The sequence below is a fragment of the Nyctibius grandis genome, chromosome 3 (assembly GCF_013368605.1).
Source record: "Nyctibius grandis isolate bNycGra1 chromosome 3, bNycGra1.pri, whole genome shotgun sequence".
NCBI classification, from domain to species: Eukaryota; Metazoa; Chordata; class Aves; order Nyctibiiformes; family Nyctibiidae; genus Nyctibius; species Nyctibius grandis.
In genome coordinates, this window is record NC_090660.1 from 15,678,272 (window position 1) to 15,703,027 (window position 24,756).

Genomic DNA, 24,756 nt, shown 5'->3' on the forward strand with positions numbered 1-24,756 from the left:
TTAAAGCAATGCTTGTTTACCTACATTTAATCAAAATAAAAAAATCTCTTCAATCAGAAATGGAACAAGCACATCTACGTAACAAATTCTAATACTGTAAGTATGTTTCAGGAATTATCAGTACTGCAGCAGTGTTAATCAACTCTAAATTGGAATGCTGGAAACCAAAAGATTTAGACAGAACTACACGAAGAATATTTTTCATATATTTTATAGGACAGAAACCTTTGTTCATGTCTTCTGGTAGCCATCATCTTCTTTTGAGCTGCACCTACAACACAAAGAACAAGTAAACGAGCAACTTTATGCTTCTCCAGAATAGCTTATAACAGTTCTGTAGGCATTAAGGGGCATCTTTTCTACTGCTTTGTTTCTGTATCACCAACTCATTTCATTGTTTTATAATCCTATTTTAAGAATAAAGTACAAAGCAACAGAAAGAATAAGCTATTACTACATCTGTGTAAAATTGCCCTCAGAAGTGCTGCCTATGTTGTAGAAGTGCAAGTTACTTTCTGTATTTAACTAGCAAGCAACTAGTATTTCATTAAACACAAAAGCTATTTTTTTTTATTTCCTGTATGAACAAGATACCTTAACACGTGGAAATAAGGCGAGATTATTTTTTATCAAGAATTTTACAATATAAATTGAGAAGAGACAGGCTGAAGGCTCCAGATAAGCATACAAAACCACCCATCGCCTGCTTGTTTTCGTAGCTAGTTCATTACATCTCCTCGGTGGGGTATTCCCCACCAGCAGAATGACTGCTTTGTGTCATTTTTCCATTCTTGAGTGCACTAAGAGTGCATGATTGTTGCCATTATGTACCTAGATGGATACAAAAACCCTTCTTAGTTCAAAGTATTATAAAGTACGTGAAAACAGTGGGGTTTTCACAGCTTTTCAGAATATATTAATAAAAATGAAAAGATGAACTTCTTAATAGTGTCAAAGAGAACATTAAAACAGCAGTGTGGACCTGAAAAGTTTGATTCTGGTTTCCTCACGCTGTATAACCAACTCAAATGTTTCAAGCTGTTTTAACTTGTTGTTAAATGTTTATCATCTACACATGCTGTCAGAAATAACCTTGTTAGGAAGGTGAAGTTGGTGTCTCAGCAAATCAGACCCATGGAGTAGGCGTTGAGTGGCCTGTGACTCGCTTTCCTTTTTCTCTTTCAGCACCATCAAAAGGAAAAGTGAGAAAAACAGCACAAACATTAGTTAAAGCCTGAATTTAATCCCATGTCCTACAGGAATAATTTCATTACAATCAAAGCAGACAGACAGTATCTGTAGGGTTTTTTGCCTTGTTTTTGTTTAAGCAGTGATAATTATATATCTAATTAACATAGCCTACAGCTCTCCCAAAGATCATAAGGTTTAATAATCCCTTTAATTAAATGATTAATAGGAAATGCAGGGGTGGCTCTTACAAATTACCTGATTTACCATCACTGAAGACAGATTCTTTTAAAAATGGCTACAAATGCCTTGTTCACAAAAGACTTTATTATCTAATGATGCATACTGAAAACATACAGAAACCTGCATGGTCCACTTTTACATGCAGCAGAACAATCTTCACTTTACAGTAAGTAAGTGTCAACTGTTTTATGCAAGAGACAACACTTTAAAGTCACATTTCTTAAAGAAAAGCTTCATTTACAAAAGAAATAAAAGGTAAAGAAGCAATTACCGCTTTTAAAAAGCAGCTGCTTTGTTCAAGAGTGGAAGGTTTATGCCTGTATTGAAAGACAACATGATCACAAATAATGAAAACAATGAACAAATGAAACACTTTTAGCATAAAGCAGTACACTTTCAAAATGACATACAAATAGTTAAAAAATTTCATTATGTTGTCTATCTATCCTTTAGATATAAGGTCTTTCGAATGAGATCCCAACATATGTAATTACTAAATGAAAACTCTTCCTTAAGTATTGGTTCTATGTCATAGTGAATTGTATTTAACAAAATGTATACAAAGTCTATAGCAAGTTGATTAAAAAAATTAAAGTAATAAGAAACAGTACACTGAAGGCGCTCTATCCATCAAGTGCGCACTCTTGAAATTTTAAATGTGATGAACAGAACAGAAGTTGTAACTATGCCACGGTTGCAATGCCAGAAAATAAAACAAGATCACTTATCAAACATGCAGGGAATTCTGCCACAATGCTATTGTCTCTCATTTGTCAGTTGTTCCAGTAAAATAACAGCTTAAACACCGGTGATGTTGATGGGATAGCTTACCTTCAGTGTACTGAAAGTTGTACACAACCTGCTTTAAAAGAGGAGACCATCCCTGCGGGCAGGCTCAAGAAGGAACAGGCCCCCTTCGGCACTGACTACACCAAGGGCATGCTGCTGTGGCCTGCACACACACACCTAGGAAAATGTGAATATAAACAGCATTTATGCTGGCCATTTTTTAAAGACAAAAATGAAGCCAAGTCTGCTAAAAACAAATCAACCACCCAGTATTACTGCTCTTTTTTTTTTCTTTCTTTTTTTTTTTTTAATAACAGATGCTTTTTTTTTTTATAATATATACGAACTGCAACCATATACATTAGCATTGTACTTCTGTGCAGTCTTGGCAATTAAAACAGTTCTACAGTGAAAATTTTCACATAAGACACAAAACAGAATTACTCTAACATTTCTAAAAGAAATATCAGCCTTGATGTTAATTCAAATGTATCATTTCTTCCTCAACTTTGCAGGGGAAATATTTATGTTTATATACATTAATAACTGCTGTGAAATTTCTTCAGTCTTTGTATCTTAATTACTCAAACCCTTTGAACTTCTTCATCTGGTTTAAATTTTTTCCTGGATGAAGGCGTGCTGCAGAGCCTGGTTGATGCTAATCCGTTTAGCTGGGTCTAACATTAGAATCTGGTCCAACAAGTCCTTTAGCTGGTGTACTTTTTTACGCTGGTCTTCAGGGAGTCGTTGGCACCCAATCAAGTCTGCTAACAGGTCCTTGGTTGGATTAATGGTGCTCATAACAGTAACTTTCTCCTACAAATACAAAAACAGCAACCTTGTAGCACAGAAGTAATGCACAAAACCCCTACCCCTTTTACAGAGCTTCAGCAGGAACTCTTCTGCAGGGTTATCTCATATCTCATCAGCAATGCCCATCGTCGTCATACGGCCTCATAAATCCTCATGTGGGCAAAGGAAAAGAGTGGAAACAATGCTGTCAGGGGTAGGCCAGGCTGCATCTTTTGCCAACAGCAGGTGCACACATGAACCTAACATCCCCATTAACTGAGAACGTCAAAATTCCACATGGAAATTTTTCATACCCTACCACTAATTCTGTAATTCTTGAGAAATATACTACGTTAAAATGATACAGAAAGTAATAGTGACCTCCTACAACAGAAGCACATCATACTGAAGTTGGGACTTCCTTCTCTAAAATGAAGATAGATTTTCTTTTCTTAGTAATTTAAGGATAGATTATGCGGAGATACCCTGTATACCTACCAAGACTAAACTTAGATTTCTCTTAAACATGTTCCTAAATCATAGGAAAAACCTCTGTTGCCTGTTTGTAACTATGTAACCTGGCCATACTGCTGCAAAAGGACATTCTAATAGCTTATAAAAAAATCTTATTTTTAATTAAGATGTCAAGGTACGTTTGAAAGATCATAATAGTAGGAAAGTTTGGAAAAAAGTAATAGGTTAGTCGACACATTAAGGACTTACCCTTTCTGTCACTTTATCTACTTCTATATACATAAAGTTGAGATTTTGATCAAAGTGCTGATCTTTGAACACACCTTTTCGAATCATCTGGAAAACAAGGGAGAGGCAAGAGTTTCAGGCAAGTTCTTTGTGTCTTACAAATTCCACAATTAGTGTCAATATCTACTAATTTACTGCAACACGAAGAATTTAATAGCAATGAAGAATGTATCGAAACAGCAGTAACAAATGTCTAGATTGAATCAAAAAAATACAGTTCAAACCAGCTGAAAAAGGACACAGTATCTTCCATTGACTTACGTATTTTTTTTTCAGGTCAGTGCTTAGAAGGTTTCTGCTTTCACTTTATACTTAGTCTATGAAAAAGAAGCTGTATACTTTCACTTCATAAGATTTTAAATCAATATAAATTATACAGTCAGAGTGATGTCTGATACTTACTTGCTGTTAAGAGAAGATGTATATGATAAGAAACAGAATTCAGGGAGAAAAAAGAAAGTATGTTCTACTGTTCATTACGGCAGTTTCAGATATTAGTTAAAAATCATGTACTTATTTTTCTTACCTTGTTTGGCATCTTTCCTTTGAGATCCATGGCTAGTTTCAACATATGGTTATTGGTTTTGCCAGGAAAGAGTATTTTTCCTGTATAAAGTTCATATAACGTGCAGCCTACAGACCACATATCTATACCATAGTCATACATTTTTCCTATAACTGAAACAGAGCAATTCCAGTTAATTCCATGAAGGCAGCCTTAAACACTATAATATCACAAAACCAGACAGATGAAAAAAAATCTGATTTGTAAACTATATTGGTGCTCCTCCTCTTAGAAATAAGCAGTCACCATAAAAAAAAAAGGATGCAAGCCTTTTAACTTTTACAGTATCTCTATTTTAGAAAGGGAGGTTTTTACCTAGCACCCAAACTAATCAGAGCATGAATTAAGTTAGTAAAAAACAAGAAGTCAGAACAATACCTCTAAATTAAAACATAACTATAACCAATCAGAATGGCTTCTCCCTGTCCTCACTGAGCTGAACCACCAACATACAGGAAGAGGCACACAAGCATGCTTTCAAAGTCTGAATTTTTGATTGCCATCATATTTCCAGAGTGATGTTTTGCTAAGACCAAACAGAGAGTAAATTCAAGTCAAATTCTCATTTGCTAGTACTGGTATATCCTGCTGCTGCTTAAGATACATGTGGCCAATCCAAATGTACTTACTGATTTCTGGAGCTCGATAAAATCTACTAACTAGGTATGGTGTGATGTCGTTATCTGCAACATGCGAAGCCGATCCAAAATCGCAAAGCTTTAATATCGTTTTAGACTCATTCACCTGAAAGTTAAACATAAATATCCATTAGCACTATTTGTAGACAGAATTAGCAATAGCACTGTGAAAGTAAAAACACTTTAAGTCAGAGATAAGAAAGACATTCAGCCTTTGAATTAGAAGTTCTTCCCATATTTCAATCCTTCCTCCCTGTATTGTAAGGAACCTGTAAAACCTTCCTAAATTGAAAGTGACAGTTAGTGTCTTCAGAGCCTACAAAATACAAAAAAGGTCAGTTTCACGTACTTTTCCCTTACCAAAATATCCTTGGTGGAGCTGGATTTCATTCCAGATACTGAAATTGCATCAGTTTAGACTTCCAACTCTATTATCCAGAGTACCACTCATAAAACAGCATATCATTCACATATTTCATGCTTATATAGTAAATTTTACTGCTGTGATGGCAAGAAGAGAACATTTTAAACAAAATAAAAATCTGAGTTTGTCATAAGGATGACCACCAAGAAAACCAAAGGAAACATGCTTAATTCCCCTGATGTAGCTCTCACTCTCTGCTAACCAGAATGTTTAATGGAAAGATAAAAGAAAAGAAAAAAGGCATTAAGGACTTTTCCCCATTATCTCATTCACATAAACAAAATCTCCATCCAGACTCAAAACAACCTACTTCCATTTTGCAGAAAGCCAGAACACTTTTCAACCACTGATCGAAAAAGTCCCAAGATTTCTCCTAAGAAAGAATACTGTCTTACTTTGGAAGATCTGCTTTCTAAAAAGATACAAGTGGATACAGGTTTGGTTGAAAAAGATTGCACTAAATAAGATTTTATTTAGATGCTGTATTGTATTTCTTTCTTACTATTTATACCACAATAGCATTTTATATCAAAACATGAACCCTTAACATTTTCAGTTACAGTAAATTTTGACTTCACTTAAATGAACAGAATTATATTCATTTTAAATACTTAATTTTACACTATAGACTGTGCAAAATAAGTTTCAATTATTTCTTACTTACCAAAATATTATCTGGTTTAATATCTGCATGTAGGATATTGCATCTTTTAAGAAGTTTTAAAGCCAGGAACAGCTGCTGACTGTAGGAACGCACAGCTTTAATATGGAGTCCAACATCTTTCCCATACTTTTTCAACACCTCTCGTAAATTCATACTATTACAAGAAAGAAAGGGAGAGAGACAGAATAGAAAAGAGCTTAGCAAAGGAAAATATAGCAGCCTCCTGAACTGTAAGACAAACTTGAAGAAACCAGTTAGCTTTAGACATTTTTGAGAAAAAGCAGCATTCAGCATAACATAGGTACCGCCCTGTTAGCTACAGCAATGAAACAAGAACACTGGTCTATCAGATCTATCCTACACTGTATAACTACTTACAAGACCGGACTTACTTAGTTCAGAACACATTTTTAATCAAGATTAATTACAGAGGATTTATTTGCACACGAAGAGCATTTTCTTAACAACTGTACTGCCTTTGTACTAGTTTACTGAAGAAATAAATAAAAAAGGAAGTACGCAAAAGATACAATTTGAGGAGGCGATTTTCTGATGACTTAAACAGCAAATAAAAATACCACAATTCCAAGACAAAAACATCACTGCGTATAAATCATGTACAAGAGTGTTATAAAGAGAGCGTGCAGCACAAGAAAATGATTTCTTGTATAGCTTATTACTGAAAATATAATAATAATTTCATGAAATTTGCATTGCTTCAGCATTTAACTTCACCTCAAATGTGGCAAAAATTAAAATACGACACACACAGAAAACTTAGGATATGAACAACTGATGTCCCTAAGCAGGAATGGGAACTAAGGTAGTGAATATATTCAGATCCATCATAAAATAGTGTCTACAATTAACCTGTCAAAAGAGCCTGATTATTTAAAGAAAAAATGAGCATGCAAAGAAAGTAATGTAACAATTTTCTTCCTTAGACTGTTGTTACATATGTACTCTTCACAGAATATACAGCATTTGCTGAACCTCTCTGGGAATGCATTCTTAATCCAAACACTTAAAATAAAGAATTATGAAAACTAATAAAAAGATTGTGACACACACACAAAATAGATCATTAAGAGCAGCACTAGTGAGATGAACCATCTTTAATAATACATTATTTTGTTTCAAATAATGCCCAGGCAGAAAGTTCACAATGATGCTTTAAGTAAATCAGAAACAGTTCAGTAGTCTGTGGATTTGTGCCTCCAGATATTTTTTTTTTTTTAAAAGTTCCCTGCATTCTTGTATCTTGGCTATAGAACAAGGTATCAAAACAATAACCAAAACTGGAAAGGTAAAGATCACTCAACAGTACTTTACTTTTTACAGAGAACCCCTAACATTTGTCATCTTACCTGAGTGGCTCAAATACCAGACAGAGATGTTGTTTGTGGTAGAAATGCCTGAACAACCGTAGACAGTGAAACTTGTCATCAGGATCTGCATCATTGAGCTTCTTCAAAAATTCCAGTTCTTTTAGGCCAGTTTTTTGCCTGAAAACAAAGAAATATGATTAGAAAACAAAATCAGTGAAGTTCTAATACTTTTTTAAAATCTAGACATTCACTTGAGTGGCTATAATTATCAGGAAATGAGAAGTGTCTTGCCATTACTTCATGCACCACAGCTTAAAAAAAATCACAACAGTGGTTTGCTGTCAGTGTCACCACATTGGGTAAGTTTATTTTATTCTTTGATCTTCACTGTGCCTTTGTAACCTGCCTATCCTTTCCTCCTCCCCTCTCAGCTGCATGTAAAGCTAAAATTAGATTTGCCCTTGTAATACGACACTTCAAACAACACTCGAGAAGTTTACTTTTTTAAAAAAAGTACTTAACCACATTATTAGAAAAAGTTTTAAGCTAAACTGACTAGAGAGTCAAGTACGCACCCGAACTGATTCTATGACATTCCAAAATGAAATATCTTATCACCCCCCCCCCTTTTTTTTTTTAAACTTTTCCAGATATCTATTCATAGAACTCAAAATAACCCAGTTATATGCACAGCAAGAAAACTTAAAACTTCCAAGGTAAAATGCATGGAAAAGATTTTCATTTAAGTTGTCTTTAACGGAAGAGGACATAATACTGCAGCAGATACTGAAAATGAATATTATAGACAAGTCCTCACGTATCGTGGTTTAATAGATGATACTTGTTAATGTTCACTTATTCTGAAAGACCTCAAATTTTTTTATATTTCAACAGGTAGAGTGCCATCGCTTTTTATATATCTTATATACATGCAAACACATAGAGAACATACAAAAATAATTAATGTATGGAGGTCTTTTTGTAAGTTGCAGGTGACCAATTAGGATCCAACCCATAGCCTGCCAAATCGATTTGGTCCATCAAAACAGATTTTTTACAGTCCACGACTCCCATCTCAAAAACTTTTAGGGCTGGGCAAGCCTCATAATTAACTGTAACCTTGTTTCTTGCTACCACTGTTCCCTGCAGTTTTGCAAATGAGAAAGTGCCTGATGAAAATGCAAGTACCCTTCTCCTGTGACAGATGTAAAGAAGCGTGGATACATAGTCCTCAAGCGCTTCCCATTATCTGGCTCATATTAGCAGAAAAGGCAGGAATCACAGCTGTAATCTGTTACTTCACTTGAAACAAAGGGAGATTCAAATCACATCATGAAAAACTTCCAACTGTTACATACGCTTTATTATTACTAAACAAAAACATTACTCACATAAGTTCATTGTTCCTGATGATTTTAACCGCTACTTCTTGGTTTGCTCTTGCCATGTCCCTGGCTCGCACTACGTTACTGAAGACTCCCTGACCAGTGTAACCATAGACATTGTAACGTTTATCTAGAACTTCACCTATGTTAACACCTGAAGGATAAAATCAAGCAGTTTAGAGAGTAGTGAGTGACATACATCATGAAACTTTTTATGAAAAATAAACCGTTCTGTATAATTCAGAAAAACAGGAGAAACAGAATCATTGCTTAATTTCATGGTGTACAATGTTTTGTATCCCTTAGCTCTTGTGGAATTTATGGGGAACAAACTGTGATTCTGTAAATCTGGAGTCTTTTCATAACTGAGGTTAAAACCTGCATGCTCATTTCATCCACTACATTACACACTCAGTGAAGGCACTGTGGTACATTTACATTAGAGTAACGTTTCAGTACTTTTACATGAGGATCTTTTCTATTCAGCACCCTCTTCTAGCTGTCCTTGCAAATTAACAAATACAACTTACGGTAATAGCCTTCTGCATCCGTCCAGTTATCCCTGAGATTAGGGTTTTCTTTGAAGTCTTTTCCAAACCCAGCAGCCCTCAGACGAGCACTCTGAAATGAAAAGTAATAGCGTTGCTTATGTGCTCTCTTTTTCCTTGATGTTTACTTACCAAAAGCCCTTTTTTCCTCCTGAAACACTGTTCCTCTCCACAGTACAAACACACTTATCTTGTAGGAGAGATAAACTACTGCACACAAAATGCTATTTACATACCAGTATCTAAAGACTAACACAAGGAAAGAGGATGGGAACAACCAACAGAACTATTATTAAACATAAATGGGCAAAGTTTCAATTAATACCCACAAGGATTTTCTACAAGTCGTGTTAGAATGCACATTTTGGACCATCGGAATAAGATACTGTTTTTACTTACAGTATGTTTGTAGTAAAAAAGTTTAGCAATTTGCAAGGAAAATGTAACTGTTTAAGCCTTGAATTTCTGCTCATTCAACGTTACTTCACAGATTTCATACTACTATACTTATGATCATAAAATTACTACAATTGCCGTTGACATCTCTTAACAGATTTGGCAATATATTATCAGAAATTCAAATCTACGAGTAGTGAAGAATATCTTCAATTGAACAGCTCTTTCTGGAAGGGGGAACTGCTCACTAACAAGCCATTTAAATCCCTACTTGTAATTTTTGAATTTTTAAAAGGGCCCCCCACCCGTCCTTCAAGTATTTATCTTTTTCGAGGTCAAAGGGTTTTGATTTTTTTTTTTTTTTAATTATTATTACCAGTGACACTATGGCAGCCTTTTGTCACCAATGCTTCTGTCATAACTAACAGATATGTCTGCCATAAACAAAAATTAACTGGAGAATTTCTAAGTTAAGAAGAAAGTTGTTGTCTTGACTTATTTCTCAGTGTTGTGCTTCAGCAACAAGGTAGATTTACAGCGAATGGCAAGTAAAGTCTCAAAACTAGTCACTGGACTGCCAAGATTTGCAGGCTGCTTCAGCACATTTAGAGAAAACTGCTGGAATAGTGCAAAAGTAAAAAGAGGAAATGTATCTCCTTGATCTGAAGAAAAACAAAACAAACCCAACCACCAAACAAACCACCACATTACTCCAACACAGCATCACTAGCAAATTGAAGTATCTTACACAGTTTTTTAAGTAACTATACATGAACCTCTGAAAAAAAGCACATATTTAGAACAGTGCAGCACAGTAACAGTAACATAAAGCTTAACTTATAAATAGGTTTGTTACCATGTGCCGTTATAGGTCCTATCAAGAGGTGAATTCCCTAATTGCTTAGTCTTATAAAACTCCCCCTAATTTCAGCAGGTTTTCTTTCACTGAAATATTAATTAAGCACTACTTCGCCTTGGCTGACCAAAAGATTCGGAACATACCATCCACTCAGTTACACATGCTCTTACAAATCAAAGTTTCCACACAGCAACTCTCTAACAAAAATCAAGCAAAAAAAAAAAATCATACATTTAATCTCCAAGAATTACCTACATCAAAGTATGCAGCGAACATATCATCTGATTCTGTGAACATATCAGGAGCTAGCAGCTTCTTCTGAGCTGAACCTTAAAATAAAATTTACATTACTCAACATGAAAAAGACGACAAACTAATAACTGTAACCAGTATAATTCATGACTTGGTACCTTTACAATATAATCTAAGATCAGTATGTTGACAAACAGGTAGCTCTACTAATGTTTCTAGCAAACACCATTTTACATTCTAGAAATACAAAACTCGGATAAGTTGTTCAAATCACTCAAAAATTTACACCTCCTTGAAAAATTAAATATAATAGCTTTCAAATCATTCACACAGCAGAAAGAAAAGAGTACATACTTACATGATCCCTACACACAATGAGTATATATATATAAAAATAAATATAAAATGACTGCGTGTATATATAAAAAAAATACAGACATGTTTTCAATACACAAGTTCAGGCTTTTCTGCTAATCACAAAGTGTTTTACTAAAAACCAAAGTTGTAAAGCCCAGAATTTGTTTCTTTGGAAAGTGTTTTCTTCAACGCTGTCAAAAAGGACCTCGTGTGTAGCTTTTGGTCAAAGACTATTACGTTTAAGAGAAACATTTTTAATGTGGGCAAGATTAAAGATGATTAAAAGGTGCAAAAGGGATAAAGTCCCAAAGACATTTTAATTGGTTGATAAGATAAAAGCAAAGATATATAAATGAAGCACACATTAGTGAGAGCAAGTAAACTTCAAACTATTTCACAACACACATTATGGTAGCACCCCTTCATGACCACAGTAAATCACAGGCACTCCCTTTAGGGTATTAAGCAATGGAGATAAATAAATGGTTAACCTCAGATTCTTCAGGTCTTATGATGCATATGGCCAACCATTTTCACACAAAATAACTAGACTGAAATCTTCTGAGAGCATCAAAAACTCTCGTCCATCATGCTGACACTATTGTTTCACGGTATAGACCTGCCACCAGACACTATGGGGAGACAGGTTACACCACTGTTTCAAGGTAGACAGACCCTTCCAGCAAATTCCTCAAATTTTCCTTTTAGTTCCAGTTACTCACACTTGCACTGGGCTACCATGAGTTATTAACTAGTTCCTTAGCAACTTACTATTCTGCCTCTATATGAGGTCAGGATATAAAGAAAAAAAATGGCTCTTATAAAAAAAAAGGTGATCCACTGCTTCCATCTGTTGCTATAGCCACATCCAACTCAGAATCCCAACAATATACGAAAATTCCCAGATTTGACTGTAACAAACCTTTTTCGTATCTTAAAAATGTCTATGCAGTTAACAGTTACTCTTTCATGGACAAAGTTAGAAAGCAGTACGTGCCTCTGACAAAAAAAGGAAAAAGTTATTGTCTGTTACAGCTAAGATGACCTAGTCTAAACTTGTGGTATGCAAATAAAGGAAAAGTGCTTAAGATAGTTCTTTCCACCTACAGAGCAGGAGAACAATCTGAAAACATACTGCTCAAGGGAATGCCAGAACAAACTACGAAGCAGTATACTAGTTCCAAAGAGATGCAGCTTTATTACTTCAAAGAGAAGCATCCACTAGAACACAGCATATTTAGCCCCAAAGGATACATCTAGTGCATGACATGAAATACAAGCTAACTGTCCAACCACTTCCTGAGGGGTTGGGCAGGTTTCACCGCCCTTGTTAAACAGCATGCTGTTGCAATTAAACTGTAAAGAGAAACTGAAGTAGTTAAAACTAGCTCAGGTATGTCCACGCAGCAACTAGTCACACCTTTTGACTACTGGGAAGATGTACAGGAATCCACTTTCAAAAGACAAAAAAAACAAACAAAAAAACCAAACCAAAACAAAAAAAGGCAGATTTTCAATATTACAGGGTGCACTGGGAGATGCTCTACGTTCCTTTTGCCACAGGAGGCACAAGGCAGGTTTTATATGAACATGTATTTCGTTTCAGTATTGTTGTACAATACATTATGTGCAGGGAGGAAGAGGAAGAAATAGACATTTCTTCAGCAAGAAGTTATGCCACCAAAATGGACTTACTAGTCTTAATCGTTCTAAATTACTACAGACCCACTCATATTCTAATACAGTGGCTTCGACCAAAAAAAAGGGACAAAATGGACATGGTTTCCAACCCACCCCAAGATAAAGACCAGGACTATATTAAGCTTCTAAGCAAACAACATGTGTAAGAAAAAACAGGAAGTTAAAAATGGTGATTCTTAACTATAGACACAGACATCATTATTTGCTCTTCCAAATGTATAGCGTGAACTATGTTAAGAGCTTCAAAATATAGCGCAGGTTTCATTCATATCATCCTCCTTAACAAGCAAGCTTTATTTTAATGTTACGTTGTAAGTACCATAATATTAATGGAAACATTCTCAAATTCTGTCCAAAAAGTCAGTCTACTTCCAAGCCTGGGAGTATATAAGGAAACTAAGTAAAATGTCTCTTTTGAAGTGCTCTGCTTAAGAGTTGAGCTTTCATAAATTGCACTATACAGTGAGATTTCAGATTCTTACCATTGTTCTGTTCAACTGTCATGAGGTTGTGCTTGGCTTTTACTGATGCCTCAAACGTGTCCACATTTTCCCGTTCGTACTCCTTAACGTCAGCAGCTACTCTTTCTAGGATATCGTCTGGTGAATTTGAGCGACTACGTGTACTGCTTTGAGGACTGCTTGGTTCAGATGGTACAGATATATTACTGTCTTCTGTCTGGCCTTTGTATTTCTAAAAAGAAATTTAATTATTAATCTCACCATCACATCTTATCACAATTTAAACATTTTTATACTCACTCTTTCAGTGGTTTGTGCTAAACCTTAATCTTTGCTTTCATAATCACGTACATCTCTAATGGCAACAGATTATTTGCAGAATAGGATACAGCTTTTGAAAACTCACTTTGCTACAATGCACCACAGCCCAGACCATAAAAGACGACTGAAAAATTTATGTGTCCTTCAGGTTTTTACATTTCCATAAAAAGCTATTTTTATTGAAGATTAACTATTTTGTTGTGCGTGACAAAATGTCAGTACCAATACATTTATTACTAAACCACTCTAGCACACAGGTAGTGAAATAAAGTCTTTAAGGAAAAATTAGTGATCTTATATCTTACATCCCAGAATCTTTTCCATTTTTATTAGCGTTATGGTACAGAAAAGTAGTTTTTTGATTCAGGTTTTTTATTTGACTTGGAAATTCTTTTTACTCGTTCATTCTTGTTGAAAAATTTCAGATGCATTAAAAAAGTTCAAGACAACACCTTTATAAATTATTTTTTTTAGCTCAAGTAGTATAGAATTATACTAATGTCACTTCCTCTCCCAAAAGTTAAAAATAAAACTGAATAAACGCTGATACCACTCAGTAATCAATTCAATAACACAAGCAGAGGTTTCCCATTGAGAGAATGGAGCTCTGAAATTTGCTTCCTGCATGGACCAAGAATAGGTGTAACCAGCCTCTAAAAATAATTTATATGGTTTTGCTCACTCGCAGTTCTGAAGGATCTTACAATGGCCTTAGCATAAAAGTCAAACGATGAACGGTACATTATAACTGCTGTTTTTATAACTAAATATTAAGTAAATATGCTACAGCATTTTGCTTACTATGTTCTAACTGCATACCAAATCCCAACTTCGAAGAAAGATAACCAACTTGTGCTGCAGAACTACATCCCCTTTGGTCACAGCTCCCTTCCAGGGGTCTCAATCACATATCACCTGTCACTACTGTTACCTTCTTGCCAGGAACAAGTTGTTCATGGGAACCCACACGTGTAACTGAATACATTATCTACTTCCATGAAGAGGGAACTCATGCCAGTGGCTTTATGAAGTTTTGAAAATGGATAACTTCTACTTGAAACAAACTGACCAGTTAGGTTAATTGATGTGTAACTCAACGCCATATTGACATGATGATATCAATGATACAGCTATGAAGAAAACCTACAGATTAAGATAACTGAAGAACATTTCTAACATGTCATAGGACTGTCAGAGAATGTTTAACTGTAGCACAAAAATGACTCACAGAAGAGTTGCTTCAGTCTTAAAAGCAATGCTGTTGCAATAGAAGCATAAAATTTAACTGAGACTAACATTTACAATAAATTAATTGGAAAAAATATAGTAATAGTAATTAGTATTCTAATGTACTAATAGGCTAAGAGCCTTCCTTTATCACAGCATTTTACACTAAAAGCATAAAATTAGTTTCTGTAACCCATGTGATAATATAACCGTGTACCTGAACAATTGCTTGTCGCTGTAATCTTCTTTGTCTTATCTCTGCTTCTTCATCCTCTTCTTCCAAATCAAAGTCTTCAAGACTATAAAAATATAATTAATTTTTAAATAACATCATAAACATAAGATTATCTACTGAATTTTACCAAATGCAGTTCTTTGGCGTAGAAAGCACACAATATATTAAACAATTGCTGTTCAACTGACTCAGAAAGCAAAGGTGTATTAAATCCCAGTGTGTGTATTTACATCTCCTTACAGAAAAAATTTATCTTTTGGTATCTCATTGGGACTTTTGAATATTTCATTTTTAACTGCAAACAATTAACAGTAACTGCTTTTAAAGAAAAAAAAAAAAAACAAACAAGAAAAACCTTGTTCGTTTTCATTCCAGCATCATTCTTCCTTGATAATTTGATTAAGAATTTGTGCAATTGGAGTAAGTAGATATTTAGCAAACACAAAAACAATTTGCATATAGCAAGGAGTTCTTTCAGCTGTTACAGTTTTTCCTCAAGCAATAAGCTTGAGGAAACAGACCAAATACTTTCACAAGATACGGATCAAGTTGAATTTAGAAACCAAAAAACATATCATCCCCTCAGGTCTGACCACCAGGTCTTGATATTTCTTGCATACTCCAAACTTTGCCAGATCATCCCAACAGTAATTTGACGAGATCACAAGTACTAAAACATGATTAAGGTTTTAGGTGACACCTAAAAACTACTCCAGGAAGATTCATTCTCCATATCAGTGGATCTGTATTCTTAGATAATCAGCGTAAATTAGAAATTAATTCTTACTTTTCATCTGATGAAGACTCCTGTTCAGCTTTCATACCCTCAGAAAGACTACCTTTAAATTTGTCTTCTTTAACTTTGCTTCTGCTCCTACGTCTATGGCCACCACGTGACCTGGATCTCCTTCGAAGGCGAGATCTACTTCTTCGGCCTCTATCCCTGGTAACAATAAGAGGGGTTTGGGTTTTTGGGGTTTGGGTTTGGTTTAGTTTTTTGAACAAAAGAAGGAAAACCTATTTATAAAACATAAAGGTACACACTGACTCCAAGCAATAAAACAAATTAATTCATGGAGGACATAATGAATTCAACTATGCTAGCATACATAAACATAGACAAAAAAAATGCATTGGCTTTTTACACATAAGATAGCAATCTTCATTCTTTTAATAATATTTTACAAAATGTATTAAAAAAATGCAGTGTCTTTACCTCCTCCGAGGAGACCTACTCCGCCTTCTTGGAGATCGGCTACGTCGAAGGGGTGAACGAGACCTCCTTCTAATGGGGGACCGAGACCTTCTTCTGGTTGGGGACCATCTACTGGGTGGGCTAACATCTTTTGATCTTTCACGTCTAGACAAAATATCATCTCTGGTCCGTGTTCTTAAAACAGAGGAAGACAATGGTAGTAAAATCAGAAGCAAACTGAAAACAAAAATCACAATTCCCTCTAAAAGCTCACTTTAAAATCTTACTGCAGGTGAGGGACCACCAGACCAGCTTCTGAGGGAGGGATGGATAAGTAAGCTGCAGAGCTGGCTGCCCTTGTGTGTGTCTGCCCACCCTGGGAAATATGTGCCCATGCATAGGTCTAGCTCAGGACAACTCTGGAAACAGAGCTTGGTAATTACTACCACAAAGCTGAGAGAGGTTTTTTAAAAAAAATCTTGTGTTTAAGTCTTACGTAAGTAGTGGCCTGTTTTCATGTTTAGCAGAAACAGTATTTAAACAATAAATAACACCTAAAAACTAATTCTTGTGAATTTTCTCAGCCACTTTACAACACAGTACTGAAATTTAGGACCACGCTACTCCACAGCAATGACTTTAATGTCTCTCTCAATTTGGGTACTTGAACTGGACAGCTTCAGCATTTCACACATTCTAATACAGCAGCTGAAAACTAAAATTCTTAATTAACATGGAAACTAACCCTTCTCAAATTAAAAAAATAATTCAAGTTTGACACTATATACTTTCAAAATTTGTTCATTCTTGTCTATACAGATTCACAATTATTCAAGGAAAAAAAATCCTTGACAGGACAACTACATTAAAAAGCTTAATTGCATTCCATGACAGCAAGACTTCAATCTAAAACCATGAAGGATAGAATTTAAAAATATTTAACAACTATTCTAATGAGGCTGCAAGAGAAATTCTTGGAAGGTATTTCCACATCATTGTTCAAAGAAAAAAGAAAATGTTGCTACTCTGTTTCTCGCCTCCCCTCCCTTTTTTTTTTTTTTTAAGTCAAATTGGGACTAGTTATTTCAGGTGTTATCACTCATCAATGAACAAAATCTCTTGGGTCTGAAAGATTAACTCCACCCATTCTGTAATGTTTTTTTGTTTGGTTTGAGACTGTTATATCAACTTCAGTTACCTTAGCTACATACAACGACCAGGCACACAGAAATGATGCAAAATAGGAAACAGTGGGACAGAAGGAAAATTTACACACATGCAGAAGTACTGGCAGTTTCTACAAGAAATTACTGTAGACTCAAATGCTGGAGCAGGCTCATCCCTTTAACCCATTTAATTTACATTATGTTCTTGTGAACAATATTACAAAAAAAAGCCAAGGGATGAACTGACAGTTACAGGTTTTCCTGGTTAACAAAGTGGGCCAAAACCCAATCAAAATAACTGTAAAAAAAATTACATCAGTTCAGGGATCACGGGTATGAGATAAAAAGTAGAAGCTGATTAAGAATTCATAGTGACATCATATAATGAGTAACTTCAGTCAAAGACCTGAGAAGTATCTTACTAGAAACAAACAGGAAAAAAATTACTAGGAATTTTTGGTTAAAGCTGTTCACTAAAGCTCCTGAAATTCTCTGGCAGCCTGAGTAATTACAGGTAGTTAAAACTCCAACATAGTTGGAGCTGTTTCAGGATGTCCCACAAAGAAAGATTATTCCTGCTGATTTGCAAACACTTCCAGCAGAAAATATTTCTCAGTAGTCCCCCACTCACATGCTGCTCACCACGGTGTTACAAAAGTATGAACTTGATAGCAAAATGCTAGACACATGCACCGCGTGAAATAGTGTCTAGACAACTAATTCAAACTGGCTGCAATGCAAGCTGTCATGAGAAATGAAAACTGAGAGATGCAAAATGCTACGGAAGAGAAGTCAAACACGATGTCAAAGAAACTTAGTGGTTGCGCCGATACATTCCTGACTCACCAGGAAGCAGCCAGATAAACTGCTAGTGTTTACAATGCTTTGCTTAATCTGGTTAACACCGCTGGGGCCATCCTCCAAAGTACCTGCAGTATGGCTAAGCAGCAGTACAGACAAATAAGCTGATAATGCGCCTGTAGAAGACACCCCACACCTGAAGCCAGAGTAACCTTCAGTGATGCAGGCAGAAAGACTTTCACATTTATTAGGCACTTATTTACTGAGCTAGATCTTTGTGGTTCTGATACATGGTTTTAAATTCACACTTCTTTGTTCTTAGTTCTTGGACTGGGTGAAGCTAAACCCTATGATAAAACGTTTTAAATTATTCATTATCTGAAAGTAACGCTGAACCCTTCTGCCTGTTGAACTTCTTACATTTAATGAATTAACTTGCAAAAATGTATACACATACATTGTTCTCTGCTTGGGAACTTACCATCCAGGCCTTATCAGCTTCAGAGAAGGAGATGCTAGTAACGATTGTCTCACAGTTCATATTAAATTTCAAGGTAACTGCTTTCATAGGCTAAATTGCCTTTTTAAAAAACGCCAAGACTAAAAATACATTAAAAAGATTTCAGTCTTTCTCGTTTAAGTGTATACAAAATATGTTAATGATATGCAACAGACCGATAACGAAGCAACACTACCATACCTCTACCAAATTAAAAATACAAAATATTTTTAAGAAAAAAATGACTGTGAGAAGGACATCTTGATATAAAAATTTGCTTACATTCACACATGCTGACTCTATCATTAGGGGTTTTCCTGAGGGGAAAAGTGGTTAATTACCCACTTTTAGCCAACACTGACATGTAAGAGTGGAGGGGACTCTCACTCCACAGAAATTCCTGAAAGCAACAGAACTATAACGAAGCAGCAAAATAGAAGCCAAATTCTGAATCCAACCAAGCGACAAAAAGGAGAACCTGAGCTACAAAACTTGTTCCCAGTAATGGTGTGAGCAGCAAATAACTCAGCACTTCAACAACCAAAGCTGAATTTGCACATCTGACAGCTGGGGAGAGTATTTTTTAAAAACTGAATACATACAAAGTAAGCTCACAGTATAGTGCACAATCCGATTATCTTTTCTGATAGCTAAATAATAATAAAACAAAGAGATAAACACCGAACTAGAAGATAGTTCATCCTGTACTGCATTTTTACAATGGTTCATGACATCTTTAAGTTACCTGGGAGAAGAAAGACGCCTTCTTTCTGATTCTCTTCTTTTCCTTTCTGCAGACCTACTCCTCACTCTTCTAACCGGAGACCGGGTTCGAGAGGGGGATTTACTCTGTTTAGATCTACGATCGTTAAAGAGAGGGGATCTGCTTCTTCTTGACTTTTCACGTTGTTTGGGAGATAAGCTTCTTCCTTTTGGGCTACGGCCAGGTCGTCTAGGGGACCTGTTTTCTTTCCCTGAAGAAGCATCTTTAGAAGGAGATTTAATTGGCTTTTTTTCTTTGTCAGTCTCTGATCTCCGAGGTTTTCTATCTTTGGACCGTGATCTTCTGTCTTTGGATTTGCTTCTTAGTTCTGCTGGAGATTTAGATTTTCTGCCACGATCTCTGCTTTTGTTTTCGTTTACAACTGGAGACTTTCTGCGATCTCTTGATTTACTTTTATCATCAGCCTTATTTCTATCCTCTGGGGGAGATTTAGACTTTCTGTTTTTCTCCTGAGATCGCCTTTTAAGCACTGGAGACCTAGACTTCCTTGTCTGATCTTGAGACTTACTTCTCTTATAAGGGCTTTTGGATTTCCTCCTCTCTTTTGACTTGCTTCTAGTTGTCTTCTCTTTGATTCCATCGACTCCTACCTTGCCTTTCTTTTTGTCAGATCTGTGCCTAGTCCTTTCTTTTGATTCACTCTTACTTCCTTTCTTGGAACTAGTTTTATTGTCCACAGGTTCTAATTTCCCCTTAGTGTTTGACTTAGCTGTAGGTCTCGTTCCATTTCGCACTTTTTCATTTATCTCCCCCTCTTCCTCAGATCCTGACTCATAACCTTGTAATATTAATCCCATCCCAGACTGGACTTTTCCTTCCATTAATTCATTTTCAAGTTCAGCTTTCAATAATGCTCTTTGTTTCTCCAAGTCTTCCAGAGGAGCTAAAAAATCAATTTTAGTTCTTTTAGCTGGTCCATCTTCCTTGTCAGAGGTATCAGCTACCTCTTTCCGTTTATGTTTCTTATGCTTGTGTCTGTGTTTATGTTTTTTGTCCTTATCTTCTTCTGAAGAATGTTTATGTTTCTTGTGTTTACTTCGGTGTTTGTGTTTCTTTTTTTTGTGTCGGCTGTGCTTGTTCTGAGGTTGGTCTGCCTCTGAGACTTCCCCATTTTCTTCATTTATACTTCTCTCAGATGCATTAGCATCCTCAACCCTGCAAAGAATAAAAACTACAGATCAGTACTATCAACTCACTGCAGTCCTTAATGTTGTGTTAAGTTGACAGTCTTTTTTATGATAGAAACTAACTGGCATTTAATTACTTACCTTTGGGAGATTTAAAAAATGTACAACTAACATAACAAAGTTACAAGAGTACATGCACTTCCTCAAGAACAGACAGCTGTGATGGCACAAAGAAACACTATGGAAGGAAGACACAGCAAACGCACTAACAAAACAAAACTCACGGGTGAAATCAGTGCTTGTGCTTTTAGGTTCAACGTTGACAATATCCGTTAATGTTATACAACAGTGCTCCATATTTATGCATCCTGTCAGTCCATGACCTATCTTATCTGCTGTTCCACTCCAACACCTAATCCAAGCTATGCCTTCTTCTAAAAGTATTTTCAAATGGCAGAACACATGTGTGCTCCAAAGATCAAAACTTATTTCAAGGGATGATGCTGACCATCTAATGAAACCATGTTGCAAAATCTCACAGAGTCGACTGATTCTCTTAACGGCTATTTCTTTCTGTAAGTGAACACAGCCATTAGAAAATAAAGAACTGTTCTTATTGTGCATTTATATTATTTACGCAATACAAGGAACACTATTGAGGAACAGGACAAATTAAGGAGGTTTAATTTCAGAAAATCTTTCTGATAGTACACAGCAGACTATCAGCTTCCTAAGAAAAAAGCTGTAATCTTTAGACCTGTAAAATGGCACTGGCCAAAAAAGCAGAAAATAAATCTGCAACAGGTTATTAAGATAATAACATATAGTGTTTCTTCAAAAAAAAAAAAAAATCATTTCAATTAGCTCGTCACAGCAACAAGCAATTTAAATAGTGTACTTCTTAACTTCAAAAATTATAAAATTCAGCCCTGACATTATGCATTCACTTATATTGTCTTCCTTAGACATTGAAACTGGCTTACCAATGATTTTTTTTACAGTGTTTAGCAAATAATCTCTTCAGAACATCAATTAAGTTACTGTCTGTAGTAAGAAGGATATTTGCCCTTTGAAATCCATTGCCAAATACTATAGGTGCCAGAGTTCACCTTCCTACAAACTCATCCCATCTAAGCTACAGTTTCAGAATTTACTAGCTAACACTTTAATAACTTAAACATAGCTCTTTCTGTATCCCAAGCCTCATTCATTGAAAAGAAACTCCCTAAACACAATGGCCAGGAGTGGTGGGGGGATGTACACCGAAATGTAGAGATATCTTCCCAACTCTACTAGTTTCATACGACACATGTTTCTGAAGAATATGATCAATGATCCAACAGAATAAATATATCAGAGGTACTCTAAGCCAGGCCTAAAGGATGGCACTTCACTATAAATTTGATTAGTGTCTTCCTATTTAAAGACAGGATCTTCAAACAGTGCAGTTATTGATTCTCTCCTGCTTGAGTTAACACAAATTCCAGTACTAGTAAATAATCCAGACTTCTCTGCAACATACACTACAATTATTTGCTAAAATCATTAACGCTTTAGTGCTCTGAAATGAAAAACTTCCTAAGGGAACAGACCGTTTGAGTTAAAAATATGCAATATTCAGAGATTTAAGTCAGAATGTTGTACGCTTTTTCTTCTACATCTTTCCCAAAGCATCTAGAAAGAAGAGTTTTTCTTAATTGCTTCCTCCTGATGCTCCACACCATTATCACAACAGAATATAGGAAAGAAAGCGAACAAACTGCCTTAAAACAAGTTTGCTATGTTGCATTTGGCACAAAAGACACAAAAGAAGAAGGAAAAAGTATTAGATGTAAAACTTTTTCATCTTGGATTTGCAATCCAGAGCAAGTATGTCAGTCAAGTTAGCTAAAGGGCAGAGAAATGTCACAAGGAGAATTTTAAGGGAACTATGCATCTTTCAAGTTTCTTTTAGTCAGATACAGGATCCTGTATAAGTCCCGATAACATATTAATGGTACTTCAGTACATTATAAAAATACTACAGAACAACAAAAACCACATCCATTCAGGCTGCTCCAGATTAAGCCTTCCTTCTCTTAACAGCAGAAAGTGGCACTGAAATCTACAAGGAAGTTATTTCGTTATCATATGTATTGAAACGTTATGTAACAACCTCACCTTACATTCTGTAAAAGCAACCTAGTAGCAGAGGTGCCGGATGAGATGCAGCAGCACAGCAGTATCTTAGGCCACTGCAGACTGTTAAAACGATGGCCAGCTTTCTTTGTATTTGTACCTCAGCTACAAAGTTACTCTTAATTTTGTTAATATGCATTAAATATTTCAGAGCTTATTCATGTATAGGAATCTTTATTTCAAGTAATTCCATCAAAACATGCATAAACTTTTACTTCATTTAAACACTTTAGAGGTGTAATGACCTGGATGAGAAAGCTTTTAAGATTATTTTAGAAGGTAACTACATGTTTAGGTGCTAATGGTTTTAAGTAGGGAGGAATTCTGACATGATTTTGTTATAGCCCCACTTTTGCTTACTTCCGAATTCAAGGCGAAGGACGATAGGAAGTTAATGAAGATTTGCAAAGAGATTTCACCCATCTTTCCTTACATTCAGGCTTCCTACCGCCAGTTTCTACCTTATTGCTCTTAGTTATGTTTCTCTGTACAATACTAGATCCTCCTCTTCACATGCTTACATGTTGTACATGGTTCACATCCACTGCTTTTCCTCACCTGTTTTCTACTCCCACGATTAAAACAAAAAAAGTCTCAAATCGCTACTTTTAAAGGAAGAGAAAATACAGAAAGCCGTTTATATAGCTAAAATGTTTGTACAGAGAAGAGCAGCAATAAAGCAAGCATTAGGCTGTCAACTCCGGACAAAAGTTGCAGAGAATAAAGTGTCCACGAGCTCGTGAGCGTTGACAACCCCAAACCTCACGACGCCAACCGGGGTGCCAGGAACATACACCCCCTGAGCCCCGGCCCGGCGGGGCGGCGGCAGCTCGATCTCCGCTTCCCAACGGGAGCCGGGAGTTGCCAGTCATTGCGAGGGCTGGAAGGAGGGGCTGGCGGCAACAAATCGCTTTTTGCTTCCACCAGCACAGGGCACTTCTTATACCGCGAGAGCGGCCGCGACTCGGGGGAGGTGGGCTCGCCGCAGGGCGGGCAGCGGCGGGGCAGCCCCGAGGCACCCGCGGGCCCGGCTCCCCCCACGCCCCGCTCGGACAGAGAGCCGCGGGGTGAGGGGGGGATCCCGGGGAGCGCCGGCCCGGCTGCGCCTCAGGGATGCCCGCGCTCTGCGCGCCGCCGGCCCGGCCCGGGAGGGAGCAGCCTCGACACCACGCGGAGGGAGAAGATTCCCCGCCGCTTACCCCGCCCGCCCCGCTGCAAACCCGATTCCCCGGGGAGGGGCAGGAGGTGCCGGAGAGGTCGCGGGGAGGGCAGCCCCGGAGCGGGGAGGGCAGCACCGGAGCTACCGCCCCCCCCCCCCGAGGCGGGAAGGCGCACGCGGAACCGAGGACACGCGCCCGCCGGTCCCGGCCCCGCTTCCCCTCCCCCCCCACAGCGGGCCGGCTCGCGGCCTCCTGCGCGCCGCCACCCCCCCACCACCCCCGTCTTCCCCGTCGCCGATCGGCGGGAACCGGCTCCCGTGCCCCGGCCCCACTGGGCCGCCTCACGGCGGGGCGGCCGCCGAGCGACTCCTACAGCAACCCCTCTCCCCCGGAGCGGCTACCTTCCCCCATCTCCCTCCTCCTCCTCCCTCGCCACCTCCACCCGGGCCGCTTCCCGTCCTCCCCGCCTCCCCTCGCCCGCGCTTCCCGTCCGCCTCGCTCTTCCCCGAGGCGCCATAGCGAGGAGCCTCCCAGCCGGTCTCTTACTCGGGCGCTCGCTGCTCGGGCTCTGCCGCGGCGGCCATTTTGAACTTCCAAACTCCTTCGCTGCCGCTGGGGAGACGCGGGCCGCGGCGCAGGCGCACGGAGGGGCGGCGGGGTGAGGCGGGGGCAGCCGGCCGCCGGAAGTGATCCCCGCGTCCCGATAGGCAG

The 24,756-nt window shown here is 37.5% G+C and overlaps 1 protein-coding gene across 2 annotated transcripts; it reads right to left on the reverse strand.

The window, feature by feature from the left end:
- Positions 1-1,493: 1,493 nt before the first annotated feature.
- PRP4K (pre-mRNA processing factor kinase PRP4K) lies at positions 1,494-24,693 on the reverse strand. 2 transcript variants are annotated; one of them, XR_011047809.1, is made up of 16 exons: positions 24,592-24,669; positions 19,542-20,735; positions 16,352-16,525; positions 15,923-16,078; positions 15,118-15,199; positions 13,374-13,584; positions 10,837-10,910; positions 9,309-9,399; positions 8,785-8,932; positions 7,433-7,570; positions 6,066-6,219; positions 4,969-5,083; positions 4,301-4,452; positions 3,736-3,822; positions 2,263-3,036; positions 1,494-1,748 (listed from the first exon to the last, which is right to left on the reverse strand). XR_011047809.1 is itself a non-coding variant. In XM_068396221.1 (15 exons), exons 1-15 carry the CDS (start codon positions 24,627-24,629, stop codon positions 2,833-2,835), a joined length of 3,018 nt encoding a protein of 1,005 aa, XP_068252322.1. In that variant the 5' UTR covers positions 24,630-24,693; the 3' UTR covers positions 1,703-2,832. The 2 variants fall into 2 exon arrangements, 1 of the variants encoding a protein (XP_068252322.1); XM_068396221.1 differs by having other exon boundaries at positions 1,703-3,036; positions 24,592-24,693.
- Positions 24,694-24,756: the final 63 nt, after the last annotated feature.